Source organism: Alternaria atra, assembly GCF_907166805.1.
Source record: "Alternaria atra isolate CS162 genome assembly, contig: 42, whole genome shotgun sequence".
Taxonomy (NCBI): Eukaryota; Fungi; Ascomycota; class Dothideomycetes; order Pleosporales; family Pleosporaceae; genus Alternaria; species Alternaria atra.
Window position 1 is genome coordinate 162,127 of NW_025091342.1, and position 14,886 is coordinate 177,012.

At 52.3% G+C, this 14,886-nt stretch overlaps 5 protein-coding genes across 5 annotated transcripts; 2 read left to right on the forward strand and 3 right to left on the reverse strand.

Annotated features, from left to right (window-relative positions):
• Window positions 1-232: 232 nt before the first annotated feature.
• Window positions 233-1,132, reverse strand: ALTATR162_LOCUS12145 (uncharacterized protein; the record flags this gene model as incomplete). Its single annotated transcript, XM_043319791.1, has 1 exon — window positions 233-1,132. The coding sequence occupies one exon, from the start codon at window positions 1,130-1,132 to the stop codon at window positions 233-235; it is 900 nt and encodes a 299-aa protein (XP_043175726.1).
• A 1,720-nt stretch (window positions 1,133-2,852) lies between these two features.
• ALTATR162_LOCUS12146 (uncharacterized protein) lies at window positions 2,853-3,445 on the forward strand (the record flags this gene model as incomplete). The annotated part of the gene is made up of 2 exons (XM_043319792.1): window positions 2,853-3,173; window positions 3,263-3,445. The coding sequence occupies 2 exons, from the start codon at window positions 2,853-2,855 to the stop codon at window positions 3,443-3,445; spliced, it is 504 nt and encodes a 167-aa protein (XP_043175727.1).
• Window positions 3,446-4,070: 625 nt separating this feature from the next.
• Window positions 4,071-4,760, reverse strand: ALTATR162_LOCUS12147 (uncharacterized protein; the record flags this gene model as incomplete). The annotated part of the gene is made up of 2 exons (XM_043319793.1): window positions 4,071-4,587; window positions 4,633-4,760. 2 exons carry the CDS (start codon window positions 4,758-4,760, stop codon window positions 4,071-4,073), a joined length of 645 nt encoding a protein of 214 aa, XP_043175728.1.
• A 4,849-nt stretch (window positions 4,761-9,609) lies between these two features.
• Window positions 9,610-10,302, forward strand: ALTATR162_LOCUS12148 (uncharacterized protein; the record flags this gene model as incomplete). The annotated part of the gene is made up of 1 exon (XM_043319794.1): window positions 9,610-10,302. The coding sequence occupies one exon, from the start codon at window positions 9,610-9,612 to the stop codon at window positions 10,300-10,302; it is 693 nt and encodes a 230-aa protein (XP_043175729.1).
• A 2,213-nt stretch (window positions 10,303-12,515) lies between these two features.
• On the reverse strand, window positions 12,516-13,736 carry ALTATR162_LOCUS12149 (uncharacterized protein; the record flags this gene model as incomplete). The annotated part of the gene is made up of 1 exon (XM_043319795.1): window positions 12,516-13,736. One exon carries the CDS (start codon window positions 13,734-13,736, stop codon window positions 12,516-12,518), a length of 1,221 nt encoding a protein of 406 aa, XP_043175730.1.
• Between the last annotated feature and the right edge of the window lie 1,150 nt (window positions 13,737-14,886).

Here is a 14,886-nt window from a genome sequence, read left to right on the forward strand (position 1 = left end):
CTTGAATCCTCGCAATCTTCTCACTAGACCATTGCCCTCGCGACCCGGTCTAGACTACTATAGCTCTGGATCGAATCCATCCATCTTGTTCCTGACAAAGGCCGAAATGCGCCTCCATGGGGTTCCCGGTACGCCTGTGCAATCTCCAGTGTGCGTTGGGGTGGGACATGACGCACGGAACGCCTCTATTGCAGCCCGTAGCCAACACCGACTATGTCTTTCCCCCGTTGAGCTATCTCGCGCGATGGATGCGGAGGTCAGACTCATCGTTCTTGTCGGTTGTTGGGATCCAGTGCCGTGTTTCCCACGGCTTGTTGAACAGCTGACTGACAAAGAGATCGACCTCGTCCTGCCGGGATGGGGCTTGCTTGATCATCCTGTACCAGACGTATCTTCGCAGCAGGTGTTCGTGGTACCCTTCTCTTCTCCAGGCCTCAGTCAGTGCACCGAGGCTAAGTGTTTGTCCTGCATTCGCCACGCCTTCTCTAGTCTGCTCTGGCTGGCGAAGATCGACTCGATTCGCGACCCACAGTCTTGTGTCCTCTTCGAAGGTATCACGTCTTCTCGGGCTAGGATACTCGCGCAGCATCTCAAGGATAGCCTTTATGGGGTCGGTGATGCTGCGAGGAAGTCGCCTAATGCAGGGCAGCTCCATCTGCTTTGGTGCATACACCCATAACACCTCCTCTCTTCTGTCGTCTTCATCGCGACGAATTTGCTGTCGAAGATCGGTGCAGCAATTCTCCAGTGCGAGACAAAAGTGAATCGAGAATCCATCTGCGTATCCCAAGTACAGGTCGAGGCTCGCCAGTGAAACGCCATCTGTGTATCTCGAGTACAGGTCGCGCCTCAGTGAAACGCTCAGATGTCTCTGCAGCTCGCGCATGGGCCACGCTCTCGGGGAAGCTTTCTCGATCGCCAAAGAGCACAGCTCTTCGTACGGCAGGATGGCTAAGCCATAGTGGACCACGTCGTCAAGTCGGCCTTGCAAGCTACGCTCCCAGTCTACGTCAGCAAACTGCCAGGCATCGTTCACGCCGACCATGGCTTCTGGGTCGATGGATTCATGAGCCTCGGACTCGGCAGCACTGGGCTGAGGGAGGAAAGGCGGGATCGTGTGCTGTTCTGTCATCTCAGGTTGTGTCTAGACACGGTAAACCGCACCCAAAAGTAGACGTGCAATGTCTTCCTATTCGAAGGACATGTAGCAACCAGTCGACGAGTTTATCTAATTTCGCCAACGACTTCCTACATCAGCAGGCGCTCACTTGAGGCTACCTTCGTGTGCACTTGCACTGGCCTTCCGCCACACAGTACACTTGGCAGTATCGTGCTCATCACGTTGGAGGTACGGCACACATACAGTGAGAGTGATACATAAGTTGACTTGGCACCCAATGTACATACATCGCCTTGCTTATGCTCCGCTGAAGACGCAGAGGAAAAGCCCAGTGTTCGACAGGATTGGATGTTTCTGGTGAACAGATATCAGCTTGCTGACGCTGGCTCGTCTCACGCAGCTGGCACGCACAGGTGTCAGCATGGTCGCACTGCGGAGCTGATCTCATGCTTGTAGAATTATCATATGAGCTGGCTATTGTAATTCTCAACAGGTTTTTGGTTTCTCTACGCGTACACATGCCTCCAAACGTGCAGAAGTCACCCCTCATGCCGATCGCGAGAGTTTCGTACAAACTCGCGAGCAAGGTTGGGTATTCACTAATCCTCTCGACTAGACGCCCAGATATCAACACTCGGCATCCCCTTTTGTTCTATTCTGCCCTGTCGACAATCATTCTCGGAAACACTGAGATAACCCGACTTGAGAGGTACCGTGTTCGATGGGTTACACCTTTCCAAGCATGTCCGTCGACAACACAGGAGGCCCCAATTTGCTGTCTTCACTTCCCAATGCGTAGGCCTCCATCTCTTGGGAAAGTTCTCTTCAGCTCCTCCCACAGAACGGGTTTCTTTCTGTCCATGTACCTGTAGTCGGGTTTGGCCATGAAAATAGTCGAGGGCTGTGTGCTTATGGCGAATTCAATATTCGTGACGCTTTTTTCCGATAGACATGCTTCATGCTTGACCGGAACCCACGGGAAGGTGGGGCTGCATCATAGCCGTCAATAAAATCTTTTCTAACTAATTCCCTTGCGCAATGAACTGTCGATCCATTCTTTCGTGATTGAATCTATCTCACTCGTATTGCCTGCGACTGCAACACAAGACGAGACCGAATGGGAAGTGTAAGGCTAGTTGATCAAAAAGCATCGCCCACCTCGGTTCTCAATCCCGCATTGCGTACACGCTGAAACCGCTTATGCAGACTAGCACAATGTTTTGCGCTGGCATGGTCAAGGAGAGGAATGGTCGTCTGCATCTCTGCAGCCACATACCCCGGTTGACACGCTTTCACGACCCACAAGACAATTCAGCTTCCTGACCGTACGGTACTCTCGGTCGCTCCTAGCTTTGTAAGCAGCTTGCGGTAGTCCACAGGTATGGGCTACGATGTGTGCAAGATGCAGCGTCGGCCGTCGTAAGTTTGGCATATGGCACGACATAAGCGGAAGACCAGATTGGATTGTCTCACTGACCAAAGAACTTCCACGTTCTTCGTATCTCAATCCTCGACAGCGCATGGACACCAGCTCATGTTGTGTTCCAATTTCTCTCGGGAATCAGTACATTTACATGAGGTGTGAAGTCCCGCTCCACCTGTCAGTACACATACCCTTCCTCCATACCGAACACGGACCTCACCCGAGGTAAGTCAGAATGGAGAATTTCCATGGTTTTGAACAGAACCCATCTACAGGAACCTGACTGTCGCAGTATACCGCAATTTCGACATGTCTGCAGATGTTGGCGACACATCTGAGCGTGCGTCGACAGATGGAGGCATCAAGCTTTGCCCTTTCTGGAATGAGTTTTTACTCTTTTCTCCTGACCCAGCAGCGCTTTTCTTAGACGAGTTCAGACGCTTGGCCAACCATATGAAATGGAGCAAAAAGAAGAAGCGCGAGTATCTTGTGAAGGCATTGAACGCTGAGATCGACTTTCATGGAGACGAGTCAATCGGATTAGTTCGCTGGCAACGCTTGTGCCAGGAGCTTGGAATTGGCAGCGAGCCAGAGTCCAGCGAGCTAAAGTCCATCACAAAATGCAAAAAGGTAAGCCCCGGAACCTTGCTTAATCACCCTGACATGGCAGACGCCATGTAGGGTGGTGTTATCGTAGTTAAGGCTCTGACCGATTTCAGGCCCTCAAGCCCCGCTTCGTGAACCTCTATAGCCTTGTGGATCACCGCCGAAATCCGGACGTCGCGGTGAGGTGCTTCGACTCGTTCAAGGAGCTCGTCCACGACATAGGCAAAACGGGAAGTTTTCCACGGGAGTGTGCAAAGAAGGAAGGTTACATGAAGGTTTTACTCAAAAGGATGTAGCAAGACGTACAAATATTGCTCGTGCTGCGCGATTGTTTGTAGCGAAACATGCAACTTCTCTAGCTCTACTTCCTGATGTACAGTGATGCTCGCCTCCTGCCAAAAGCTCAGAACAGAGTCTCGACTCGTCTTTCTTCCATGACAAAGACGGCGGTCGAACAATGGCGCAGCACAGCAGACCCATGGCATACAGAATTGTTCCTGGTTCGATAGTGCCAATGGGTGTATGTAGGTGCTGCTTTTGCCTGATGGACTTGCCGACGTTCAACAAAGGTTGTGGAATTTACTCGTGAAGCTCAGCTCTTGATTGTTGTCAACGCGTTATATCTAATGTCGCCGAAGAAGCAGTGACCTTCGCATTGCTGACATGTCCATGTAGCGCCAGAGGTCGATTCAACCAAGCACAGAGTATACAAACGTAGCTGTTGCGTTACATCTTGAGCATCACGGCGTAACGAGAAGCTAAAAGCTACAGTATATAAGGCTAGATAGTCTAAGCGATTCATGCGAACAAGCTGTATTCTCTCTATCAGTTGCGTCCCTTATAGACAAATCTCGAAACCGTATGACTGGGCCGTGTAGACTTCCACAACTCTCTGCACCCAGCTCCATCTACGGCGCCTGTCTACAGCGATGGCGATGATCGTGCGCTTGCTTGTCTAACCCAGTGCGGCGCGTCTATCTGACACCCCCGAACAGGCCCCTCGGGCGTCTCCGAGTTAAGAGAGCTGGGGGTTGTAGAGGAACCAAGTGAATCCACTTCAATCCTAGGTATGATCGTTCCAATCGGCGTCGCGTAGTCCGGTAACTCATCCGATGGTTCGTATGTCTCATCTGAGGCAGGTGTTTCTGGCTCTTCGCTCGTCACACCGACGATGTTTGGTGGAGAAGCGCATTCGGGATGCGCTGCATTAAGCCAGTTTCGAAACTCTGCAGCGGCTGGTGATAACACGGGCGAGTGATTTACCCGGCCCGAGGCAGAGCTACCGGAACTCTGGTCGTGCTGGCGCGGACATGGATGGTCTTCGTCTGGAGCGCGTTCTGCGTGCGAGTACTCTGTCGCTTGGGCTGCTGTGCTACCCACCGTCGTGTAGGTCTTCTGCAACTCGGCGAACAGTTGCGCTACGGGAACTCTAAGATTTCTGTGATTTCTTAGCTTATATCAATAGGGATTGTATAGGCATTACTGATTATTCGATGGAGCATCCTCTAGCCACGTGGCTAGCAAGGGCATCATCATGTCACGTTCGAGTACTGTACTGTCCTTGGTTGTGATTTTGTTGGACTCCGGTGCCGAAGATGATGGATCCGTCATGTTCGAAGACGAGTCGCTAGACGCTCAGCCACCTGCGTATGGCTTCGCCTCTCCAAGGACAGCCGTAGCGCTTCTTAATAGTGGCTGTCATGCTCAGTCTTGGACATCCTGCTTTGCGATGCTGAGAGGCTGTACGAGGCTTACTGATATCACTAGATTACATCACCCGTTCTCGTCGACGCTTCGTTGACCATCGACGTTATGTCATTACGCCCTCTCCTCTGCGGCTGACCGCAGTTCACCAGCAGTAGAACACGCGCGTCGATTACTGCTGACGTTTCCTAGGTTCTGCATTCAATGGACCTTCTTGCAGCACCACGTACTGCACGACCCGGAATAACCCCTCATCGTGCTCTCTAGTCATCATGATGATTCTGTGAGATACAACCACTCCAGCGAAATACAGGGGCTTTTGCAAAGTGCTCATGGCGATAGGGCAGCCTTTTGTCCGTAAGCCTGGCCAGGTCGTTGTCTATCGGCTGAAGCATGGCCTGAATCGGACTCATCGAAGGCCGCCCTGCCTGCAATGTCTTGCATAAGCCTCGAGGAACTTTCTCCATGCGTCCGCAGGTAAGTGAAATAGCTGGATGAGTGAGATCAATCCACGGTGTACGCTAGAAGGCTGCTGGCCGTTTCGCTGTGGTGAGTCGTCGATCGCTTCGAAATAATACACTTCCATCTTACTTTCCTCACCGCTAGCATCTCTGAGAACGTGGAAAGATGCACTTGGCAATTTCCTCTGCTCTCGCATAGATATAGGCACGATGACTAGCGCTGTCGTGTCCTGTGAATATCATCATTTTATACGTAGCTGTTCATGCATCACCTGCTATTTCATAAAGGGACATGACGTGATTTTCACATGTTGAGAGGGCAAACGGCTCAATCAGTGCTGAAACTGTTTCAAAGTTACCGCAAGCAAGCAGGCTTGTGTTACGACGTCTATCAATATGGATGAGTATTGTTGATGCTCGGGCAGGGCAACTTAACGCGGTCAAATAACTCAGTATGATGATCTCAATGCAGGTGCATTTCCCAAAAACCTTGTATTCGCTGTATGCAGCTGTGTTGATCGATACAACTCTCTCTCATTGAAGCCGCTGCCGTGGATCTCATGCTTGATCTGACGACGAGCCCTTGGGCGAAACCTTTGACAATATTTGTTACATGCCCGGTCTCCATCTGCATAGAGCCTCATCTCCATGTCGCGGTCGCTGTTATTGTAAAAATGATCTATATGTCCGGTAGCTGGAAGGTCACTGAACATTAGCAGCCGGCATCTAGAGAAACATTATTGGTAACCAATGGGCCCATTCTTTCACGCACATCCTCGTACTGATATCGTCTTTATGATTGTCATCGGTGTCCGGACAACCGACATCATTACCAGCACAGTGGTGGCCAGCCTGGCAAGACTCTATTCTTGCTCTGTAGACCCTGATACCGTGTACTCGCCACGACATCGCCGCTTCCTCATCCAGCTCGTCGTTACTGACTTCCTTGATAATTGTTGCTAAAGGAGAATCAATGTCCAGTGCCAATAAGAACGTGCTGCCCGAGTGTACAAATAACCGGTTTGACGGCTTCGCTGCGAGGCCCGTAACTGGTGTCGTTTCTTTGCCCTGCCAGTCTGCTCCAGAAGAGCATGCATCTGACGGAGTAGATATGGGCCACCCCAACCTTCGCACGAGGTATCCTGCGTCTGCCTTGATGATGGGATCGCCATCGTTCAGGAAAGACAGGAATAGGGAGTTGGAAGAACGTTCGTCTTCCCGCGTATGGTGCTGCAACGGATGGACGGATATCGGGGGGCATCCGAATAAAATGCAGTGTACATTTGGAAAACCTTTGGCGACGGTGGCCAGCTGAGAAGTCGCTTTGGATAGGACATGTGCATATAAGAGGCTCGCCGTGGCGGCTCCCGCGGAGTGGCCTGTGAATAAGAGCGTTGAACTGTCCTCGAACTTGGCCAGAGACGTTGCTAGCGGGTCGATGAGCGATTTTGAAGCATCCAAAAATCCTGCGTGGCATAGGTTCTGTTGTCCCTAAATACTATCAGCGTACAGACAGCTTACGGCAAGATTCGGCCACAGACGAGTACATCTTTTGGACTACAAGCACGGTTGTTAAGGTTCACCATCCAGTCTCTGAAGCCCTTGGTACCAGAGAGAGCTACCACAACGACCTCGCCATGGGAAAGCACCGGTCGCTGGCTGACAAGAGCTCTCCTGGGCGCAGTGCGTCGCCGTGCGCTGGACACGACTGTAGCGTTGTACGCTTCTTCTGAGCAGATCACTGCCAGGCGAACCAGAGGCCACGTGGAGGTTGGTCTAGCTGTCGCATCAGAGACTTGGACTCCATATTTCCCGCATGAGTTCAACCTACCTATCCATCGCGACGGCAGCGCACATTAGTCCTGCAGATCTGGGCAAGGAGCAATCGTGACCGCCTGTACAAGAAGCCTAAACGCGCACTCTGCTGGGAGTGATGACAGTCCGCAGGCATTGGGCTTTTTGGTGCCTACTTCTGGGATCCGGCCATAGACGCAAAAGCCAAGCCCCTAGCAATACCATTATAATGCTTGTGTCCATCCATCGCACAAGCTAGTGCGAGTATGTTTCGAATAGGCGTTGTTCTGTCTTCCAACTGACCGTGTGGACTAGTTTCCTTTTGCATTAGGCAAAGCTTGTCGGTACAGTCAGTAAGCAGACAGTCTTTGGGTGGGAAAGCCTGACCACCAAACGTACTTGAATTTGCCCCAACTACGGAGGCATCGCCATTGCCCTTGTCAAGGGACGAGGTATCAGTCTCATCTCGTAAGAGGCACGGCTCGGAATTGCATACCTTCTCCAGGTTTCGTCGTCATCATTTAGGCAGTCTGGGTAATAGGCTTACCGCCTCGTTTTGCTGTGTAGATGGCCGCGTCAGACTTTTCGTCGCAGAGAAGTCTCAACCCACGGAGTGATTTCCTGTCAGGAACTGAAGAGAAACTCACTGAATTGCAGATGTACCAATGCGACCGTCATTAGGATCATTCATACACCACGTGCCAAGCACGTCATATCCTAAAGCATTTGTACGTTTTTATGAACCACAGGCAATGCTACATTTTCCTTCTGGTCTGAGAGGTAGATGCTTCACGCTACTCACCACACAAACGATCCACACACCTACACAGAGCGTGACAAGTACCTGGGGGTCAAGCCCTTGTCATCATAGTGTACCAAAGGCCTCGAGTTACAGAAAACATGCCGAAAAGTAAGATTACCTACAGTCGGTTTTGGACTCCACTAACGCGTGGGAGGTGTACAGAGACGCAGAGGGCGCCTGCCTGAAGGTCGCCCGAAAGAAGTCTTGAAGAGGGCGCATATGAGTACCTGGGAACAAGATCAGCCCAGGATAGACGAGATATACGAAGATGTTAGCGGATGGAAGGGTAGAGTGACCTGGCGCGACTTGGAAGTCGTCACGTACCCAGTGAAGACGCTGTACATGAGGTGTCCACAGAAAGTAGGTCATGCAACTTCAAGCAAGGGGCTGCTGACCATTCGCAAACAGGTACTCTCTTATTACGAACGAGAGCTTCGCAGACTGAGAGCCGAACAGACAAGTGCAGGACAGATATCGCAGCAGTGGGTGCGTGAGTCGGCATTGGAGATCAGCACGCCACAGACTCCAGCTATTGCTTCACAGCCACCGAAACAGTGGACCGCACCGGAAGCGCTGATGTACGATCATAACCATGTCAGGCAACTCCATGCTACGACATCAGGACATGAACAGTCTGTAGGAGATGTGAGTGCAAAGTAGTGCATCTCGCGCTTGTTTCGCACGAGGCTTTCGAGAGGGCATATCGACGGATACATGCGGATCTGAAAACTCGAATAGGAAATATGCAGAACCTACATCGTCCTACGTGTGTCTTTGTTGCTCTGTAGCGTACCTGTTGAACGCTTTTCTGACGGTCAATATGTCTGGGACAAGAAACCTCTGTCTGTGCCTTCTGGATGACACGAGATATTGCAGGAGCGCGTCTCGTCGTGTCCCTGAGACATAGACAAAGGGGCTTACTGTGAACTTTGCCCTCATGTATCACTTTCAAATGTCTCCGTCTCGTTGGGTTCGCCACTCGGTCGAGTTCTGTAGCATCAGCTTACGAGAAGCATCACCCAGAAGCATCACTGCGGTAGCTAGTCTGCATGAAATCTCCCACGTGGCACTACGCAAAAGACGAAGAGGGTTGATATTGAGGGTCGAGCGTCCACTTCCAGCTTCGCCCGACTACCGCTCTCATTTGCAACCCACACGCCCTTCTGGCCATCACCATCTGTTTTGCTCTGTGTGAGAGCAAGCTGTGTTCTCAAACGTACCTGTGCCCATCCATGGGACAGAGCTCCTCCGGGACTGTGCAGGCCGCGTTTCCCTCTATGCGCTCCACATCATCTATGGGTCTCTTGTCTTTGATCTTGTACACCTGCTCGCTCACAGATCACACGCGTCGCGTATCCGTGTCCTGCGATGTCTAGCGTGTGCCCATGCCTTCCACCACCAGTATTTCGACCGGAGCCTACGGTTCAACGACGCCTCTCGCATGCAGAATCTTCTGTGGCATCTTCCACTCGAGTGGCTGTGACAGTTGGCTGGAAGCACCCTGAGCTGGCTATTCGTGGAGCTGGCCTTTCGGCGTACTGCGGTTCCATTACACCACGATCTAACACTCGTGTGGGTTCTGCAGATATCCTGGGTAGGCCTCGTGGCACGCCATTCAGGACGCGATTCAAACCATATTCCGTACCGCCAAGTACCGAAAGATCCTTATCTTTTCTTCGTCGGCCCTCAGTAACACGCCATGCACTACGTCTACCCTCACAGCAACTTCGGATACCTCGTCCAACTGGTGGACTGGCTTTTTGGCACTGTGGGCACGCTTCGAGGGCGGCGCGTGGCCATGACCGGCTCTCAGGGTGCTCTTGGCCAGGCTCTCGTGAGACAGCTATCCCTTCAGTCGGTGAGGAGCATCCGGCCTCTGCGTTATGATATCGAGTGGAGTCGCGGCGACTACCCCAGATTGAAGTCCAGCTTGATCGATACCGACATCTTGATTCTCGCATGTGGTTTCAAAAACAACAGCGGTGCTAACGAGTCCAACTGTGTGTCCGCTCGCACCATGAAAGAGCTGCTCGACCGCTGTCAGCTCAATGCTGGGCTGCAGTCGCTCCCGGAAGTATGGTACGTGGGTAGCGAAGCGGAGATACATGGCAGCTGGTCACAAGCCAGCCAGAGCTACACCGAGTCGAAGCGATCGTTTGTACCCTTCGCCCGGTCCTACTACGACCGTGAGACATTCCTCTATCGGCACATAGTTCCCTCGGCGTTCGCATCGTCTATGGGACCGGGGCTTGTGTACACACGATGGTGTTCCGGCGTCGCCTTGTGGTGGATACGCCGAGGCGCGCGCTATGTGCTGGTGACATATACCGGGTTGGCTTATGTGAATTTCTTTCGTTTTTTCTTCTGGGTCAAGCCTCGTGGTGCATTCTGAGCATCGAGCGCTGGAAGTGGAAACGTGTGTTGCTCGTCGGCCTTATTGGGTTGCGCCGTATGCCTACCGCGAGTACACAAGCGATAGCGCTCATACCTATTTCCGGGGGGAACGCTCTGTTGCGTTCTAGATTTGTATGAAGGCATACAAACAGTGTTTTGTCGGTGTTGTGGAGCTGCAATGTGCTTGCACCAGTCATCCAGAGCACGATGAGAGACACGACATCCAACTCCCTGGAACGTCTGGGGGTCTAGGGCCAACTTAGAGGTCAGAAAACAAGAGGCTTTACGAAGCGTTTGCAAGGCCGAGATGAGCCAGATTAGAGGCGGAGACTAGCTACCGTCAAGCGCTAGCAGATATTGGACGGGCTGGAGATGGCTCAGGTGTCGTGGGCAGAGCGAAGTTCATTGACGGACTAGAAAGCCAAATAAAGGAATATTCCAGGGCGATTGTAGATCTACAAGTACTCTGAAGCATCGCAAGTCAACGCATCAAATCCTGCAGCAGCATCTCCCTGTGCTGAACACACATAGGAGGATCTCCAAAAGACAAGCAGTTCTCATACATGTCGGTGGTATGCTCCTGAGTTTCTCACTTTCCTCTATTTGAATTGACTAGTTCTCCACGGGTTTTGAAAGCGGCGCAGAGAGACAGCGCAGGACGTTAGCAGACCTTCGATCATGACTACAGTGATGTAGCACGAAACAAAAGAGGTTGCACAGGTAGGCCGATTTGCATTGAATAGGTGCGGCACCTTGATCTAGTTTGATGGGAGAAGTAAACACTTCTCCACCACTGTCTCAGTACAGCGAAACGATGGTGCTCACAACAGTTTGATCTATAAAACTACGTGCGAGTCCGCCACATCTCCGAGTTCACTTCACGGGTTGCGTAAACAGCTTTTAATTCCGTAAGCCGATGACTCCAATAAGCTGCTAAGCGTAATTCAGACGCACGGACAAAACAGGCTTAGCCGTGCGCGACGATCGTCTCTATGCATACTTCAACATTCACCCTTTTCCACGCTTTGCGAGAAGGAGCTAGCAAGTGCAATATGGTGAGAAGTGACAAATGTCTCTCGCGCATAATGAGACGCCTTTCGAAGACTATCACAACAGCGAATGCCGTCAGCTGGCCGAAGCGAAAACCCAGATAAGCATCTGAAAAACGATCCGAGCCTCGGATTCTTGCTTCTATCTCCCACGTGCGGATTGGGTTTGACGGAGAGCGTCGATGACCACAAGCTGCACCTCAGCGGGCGATGATTTATCCTCGATACAAAGTCCTAGGTTCAGGCCTGCTCCCGACACGCATTCTGCGACCTGCTATTGATTCCACAAAGCTCTGCCCATGTCACTAGACACTAGAGCTGTAAGGCTACCAGCGGAGCTGCAGCTGGCGGTGGCAAGGGGCATGGGCCGGAACGCAACCATTGGAGAATGGTGTCAGTTCCAGCGGGAAAGCAGAGGTTGGAGCGTGAAGTTTGACACACTTTTTGCCGAGTGGCTGTCCTTGCAACCGTCGAAGAGCTGGTTCTGGCACTTTGCAGGGAACGAGGAAGAGGTCGCGTTCGTGGCGGAGCATGCAGACAGTGAGTGCACGACTTTCTATTACGACGGCAGTTCAGCTGACGAGGGCAGTGCTGCGTAGGCATGAAATATCGGTGCGTTGCACGGTGCAGTACAACGAGGGTGCTGTAGAATGGTCGCTGGGCAAAGGCACGCGGGACGAGTGCTACTGCTGGCTGGCGTGCAGAGTTTCCAACGACAGAGTACCAAACTGGTTACAATCGCAACCCGCGCATATGGAAGTTGTGGTACATGGCGAATGGACGCAATGGGTTGGAGGGTTCTCCGAGGGTGTGCAATGCTGGCTTGGAGAACTGACAGCCGAGACAGTGCGAACGGTAGCAGCGGGTCGAGCCGCAGCGGAAGCGCCTTTGCTGCGGAGTAGCCTACGCTTGTGCCTAGGATGGAAGGCGTGGATGGTCGCCGTGGGTGAGCGCATCTGGAACATCCAGAACCGATGCGGGCGTCGGAGTTGTGTCTGGTGCAAAACGAATCGCGGGCTCCTTTCACAGCGTGCATGCGTGGGGGTAAGAGCCTGCGACCCCGCTAGCAATCTAGCATCAGTGATTTCGACGTAAGCAGAGGCTGTCAGTAGGGACTGCATAGAATGCCGGCATGTAGCAAGTTATTTATCCTAAGCAACCCTTACATCTTCGCTCTCGACCCAAGCTCCCATCCCCGCAGCCACGTCGCTAACAAATCTATGTTGATTGGACTCATCGAGGGCAATACCTCCAGTGCTCGAGTGTTCTCAAATGCCATGTTCGTCTCTCTGCCGCTCCCCTGTGTACTCAGAAAGCCATGTATTCTCAAGTCGCCCTGCTCCATTCTCTCCAGCCAGTCTGGCAGATCAACAGCCTGAGTCGGAATTCCAAACCTAGTTCGCAACGCTTCATGCAACACACTCCAGGCGGCGGGATGGGTATGTACCATGTTGAAGACTTGCAAACCGTCTGGCGTGGGTGGGCGCTTGATACAGTTGGCTATGCCTTGCGCAAGCGCGTCCACGGGGATCCAATCCAAAGGTTGAACGTGCTTTGGGAACACACCAAGCTTTGCCGACGATTGAATGACGGAATAGAGCCAACCCTGCCGCGGCCATGTGCAATGCTTTGAGTTCGTCGACCCGCCAATCTGGCCCGCGCGCACTATGTTGACGCGAAGTTTTGCGATCTCATGCGCTTTGGCGAGCAGCTGCTCTGCAACACACTTAGACTGACCGTACCCGTTTGGCATTGCGCTGTCGCAGTCCCATATCACTTCTTCCGGAATCATGGGCCGGTCGGGATGCCGCAGCGGCCAGTTGCCTACAGCACAGATTGAAGAAACAAAGGTGATCCGAGGATGGCCGGCAGCAGAGGCCAGAAGGTCCACGACTTTGTGCAGCGCTTCCAACAAGGACTCAAACGAGCTAAGAGGCTTGCCCCAGTGAGGATCCCAAGAGTTGAAAACTAGCTCCCCCACTTGAGGTATTGTGTCTACGATGGGATCGTGGTGCGGATCTCTTACGCGTCTCGCGATGTCGGTGACGAGGAATTTCAAACGTTGGCGCGCGGAGGACGTGTCGCCCATGATGTCCTGCAACGCTGACATAGTGCGCTGCTCCCCATCATCGCTGCGGTTGAAGCAGATGATCTTGCACTCGGGATGCTCTCGTAGTAGAGATGCAACAATATACGGTCCAAGAAAGCCAGTCGAGCCCACGATAGCGAGCGTTTTCGGGGAAGAGGAAGGTGGCATTGCCTTCCCGGGTTTCTGTGGCAAAGAAGCTGTATAGCGGGCCAACATGCGCTGCATTCCTGAGACGTCGGTAGTTCTGGGGCGGTCTTTTGCGTGCACGAGCCGTGAGGGCTTGCTCGGAGTCATGGTCGTGTAGGATGTTGATTCCCGGTGCGTTTGCAATTCTTGTCTGGTCCGTGTGTTTATTATCATCTCCACTGTATGTGTCGTGAAGAGTTTGTCGTCAGCGTAGTATGTTGACCGTTCAGTCGACGTGGAATGGGGAGTCCTGGAGTTCCCTGGTGCCTGATCTAGAACGGATGTACTGTACGTGCAAGCCACTGTATATGACTGAACGCGTTGAACTGCCCACATAAGTGGGGGATCAGGGGTTTCCGAGCAGGTTTCGAATGATTATGATGCTCTCGGAGCATATCATCACGCGCAATGTACCTCAAGGTTACTTGGGCCAAGGTGTGGTGAGCGTCTGTCCGAGCACCACATCTTATTCTTCGCATCAAGTGCAATCTAATGACCAACGGAGAAGGCGCCTTGAAACAAGTGATTTTCACACGCTGGAGTCCTCGTCGGAACAGCGGTCTCGGATAGTCATTTCCACTGCGTAAGCATCTACACACCCCTACCCTGGCAGCTCTCGTCAGCACTTTTGGATGATCGACATCCTCGGAGCACTTATATCAATTCCATTCAGTTAGTCAAGGCTGGTCACAACAGTTTGTTCACCTGTGCGAGCTTCCATATCATGCCCGTAGATGGTCACTTCGATCCGCTCGGCGTAACGGAGACCAATACCACGCTCTATACCCTGGTCGCTTTACGCCCGCTGCGTTCATCTTCTTGGATACACAGAATATCGCTTGGTACCCACTCTACGCATCGAAAGCATACTTCACGAGATGAGGCCGCGAATTCACTTGCCGAAGGCCAGACCGATCGCTACAAGCAAACACACCTTCTATCCAGGGAAACTTCGACTGTAAAAGTTAAGAGTTGGCGATTCCCACTTGGATTGCGGTGTAAGCATGTGAAAGGCAATAACGGAGCCGGTGAAGGGGTAAAGGGGTGTCGGCATGGTTGTTATTTACTGGAGAAAGGTGGAAAGGTGAACACTACAATATGCAAGAGCGAGAACTGCGAGGGCCATGCATGGAGTGGCGATATCGTAGCTGACGACAACGGCATTGTAAGGGTGCGATGGGTTGACCATAAGTGCAAGGTATAACAGTAATGAATTCGATAGAGAAGCTACACTACGCTTGCGCTGAGTCTATGTATC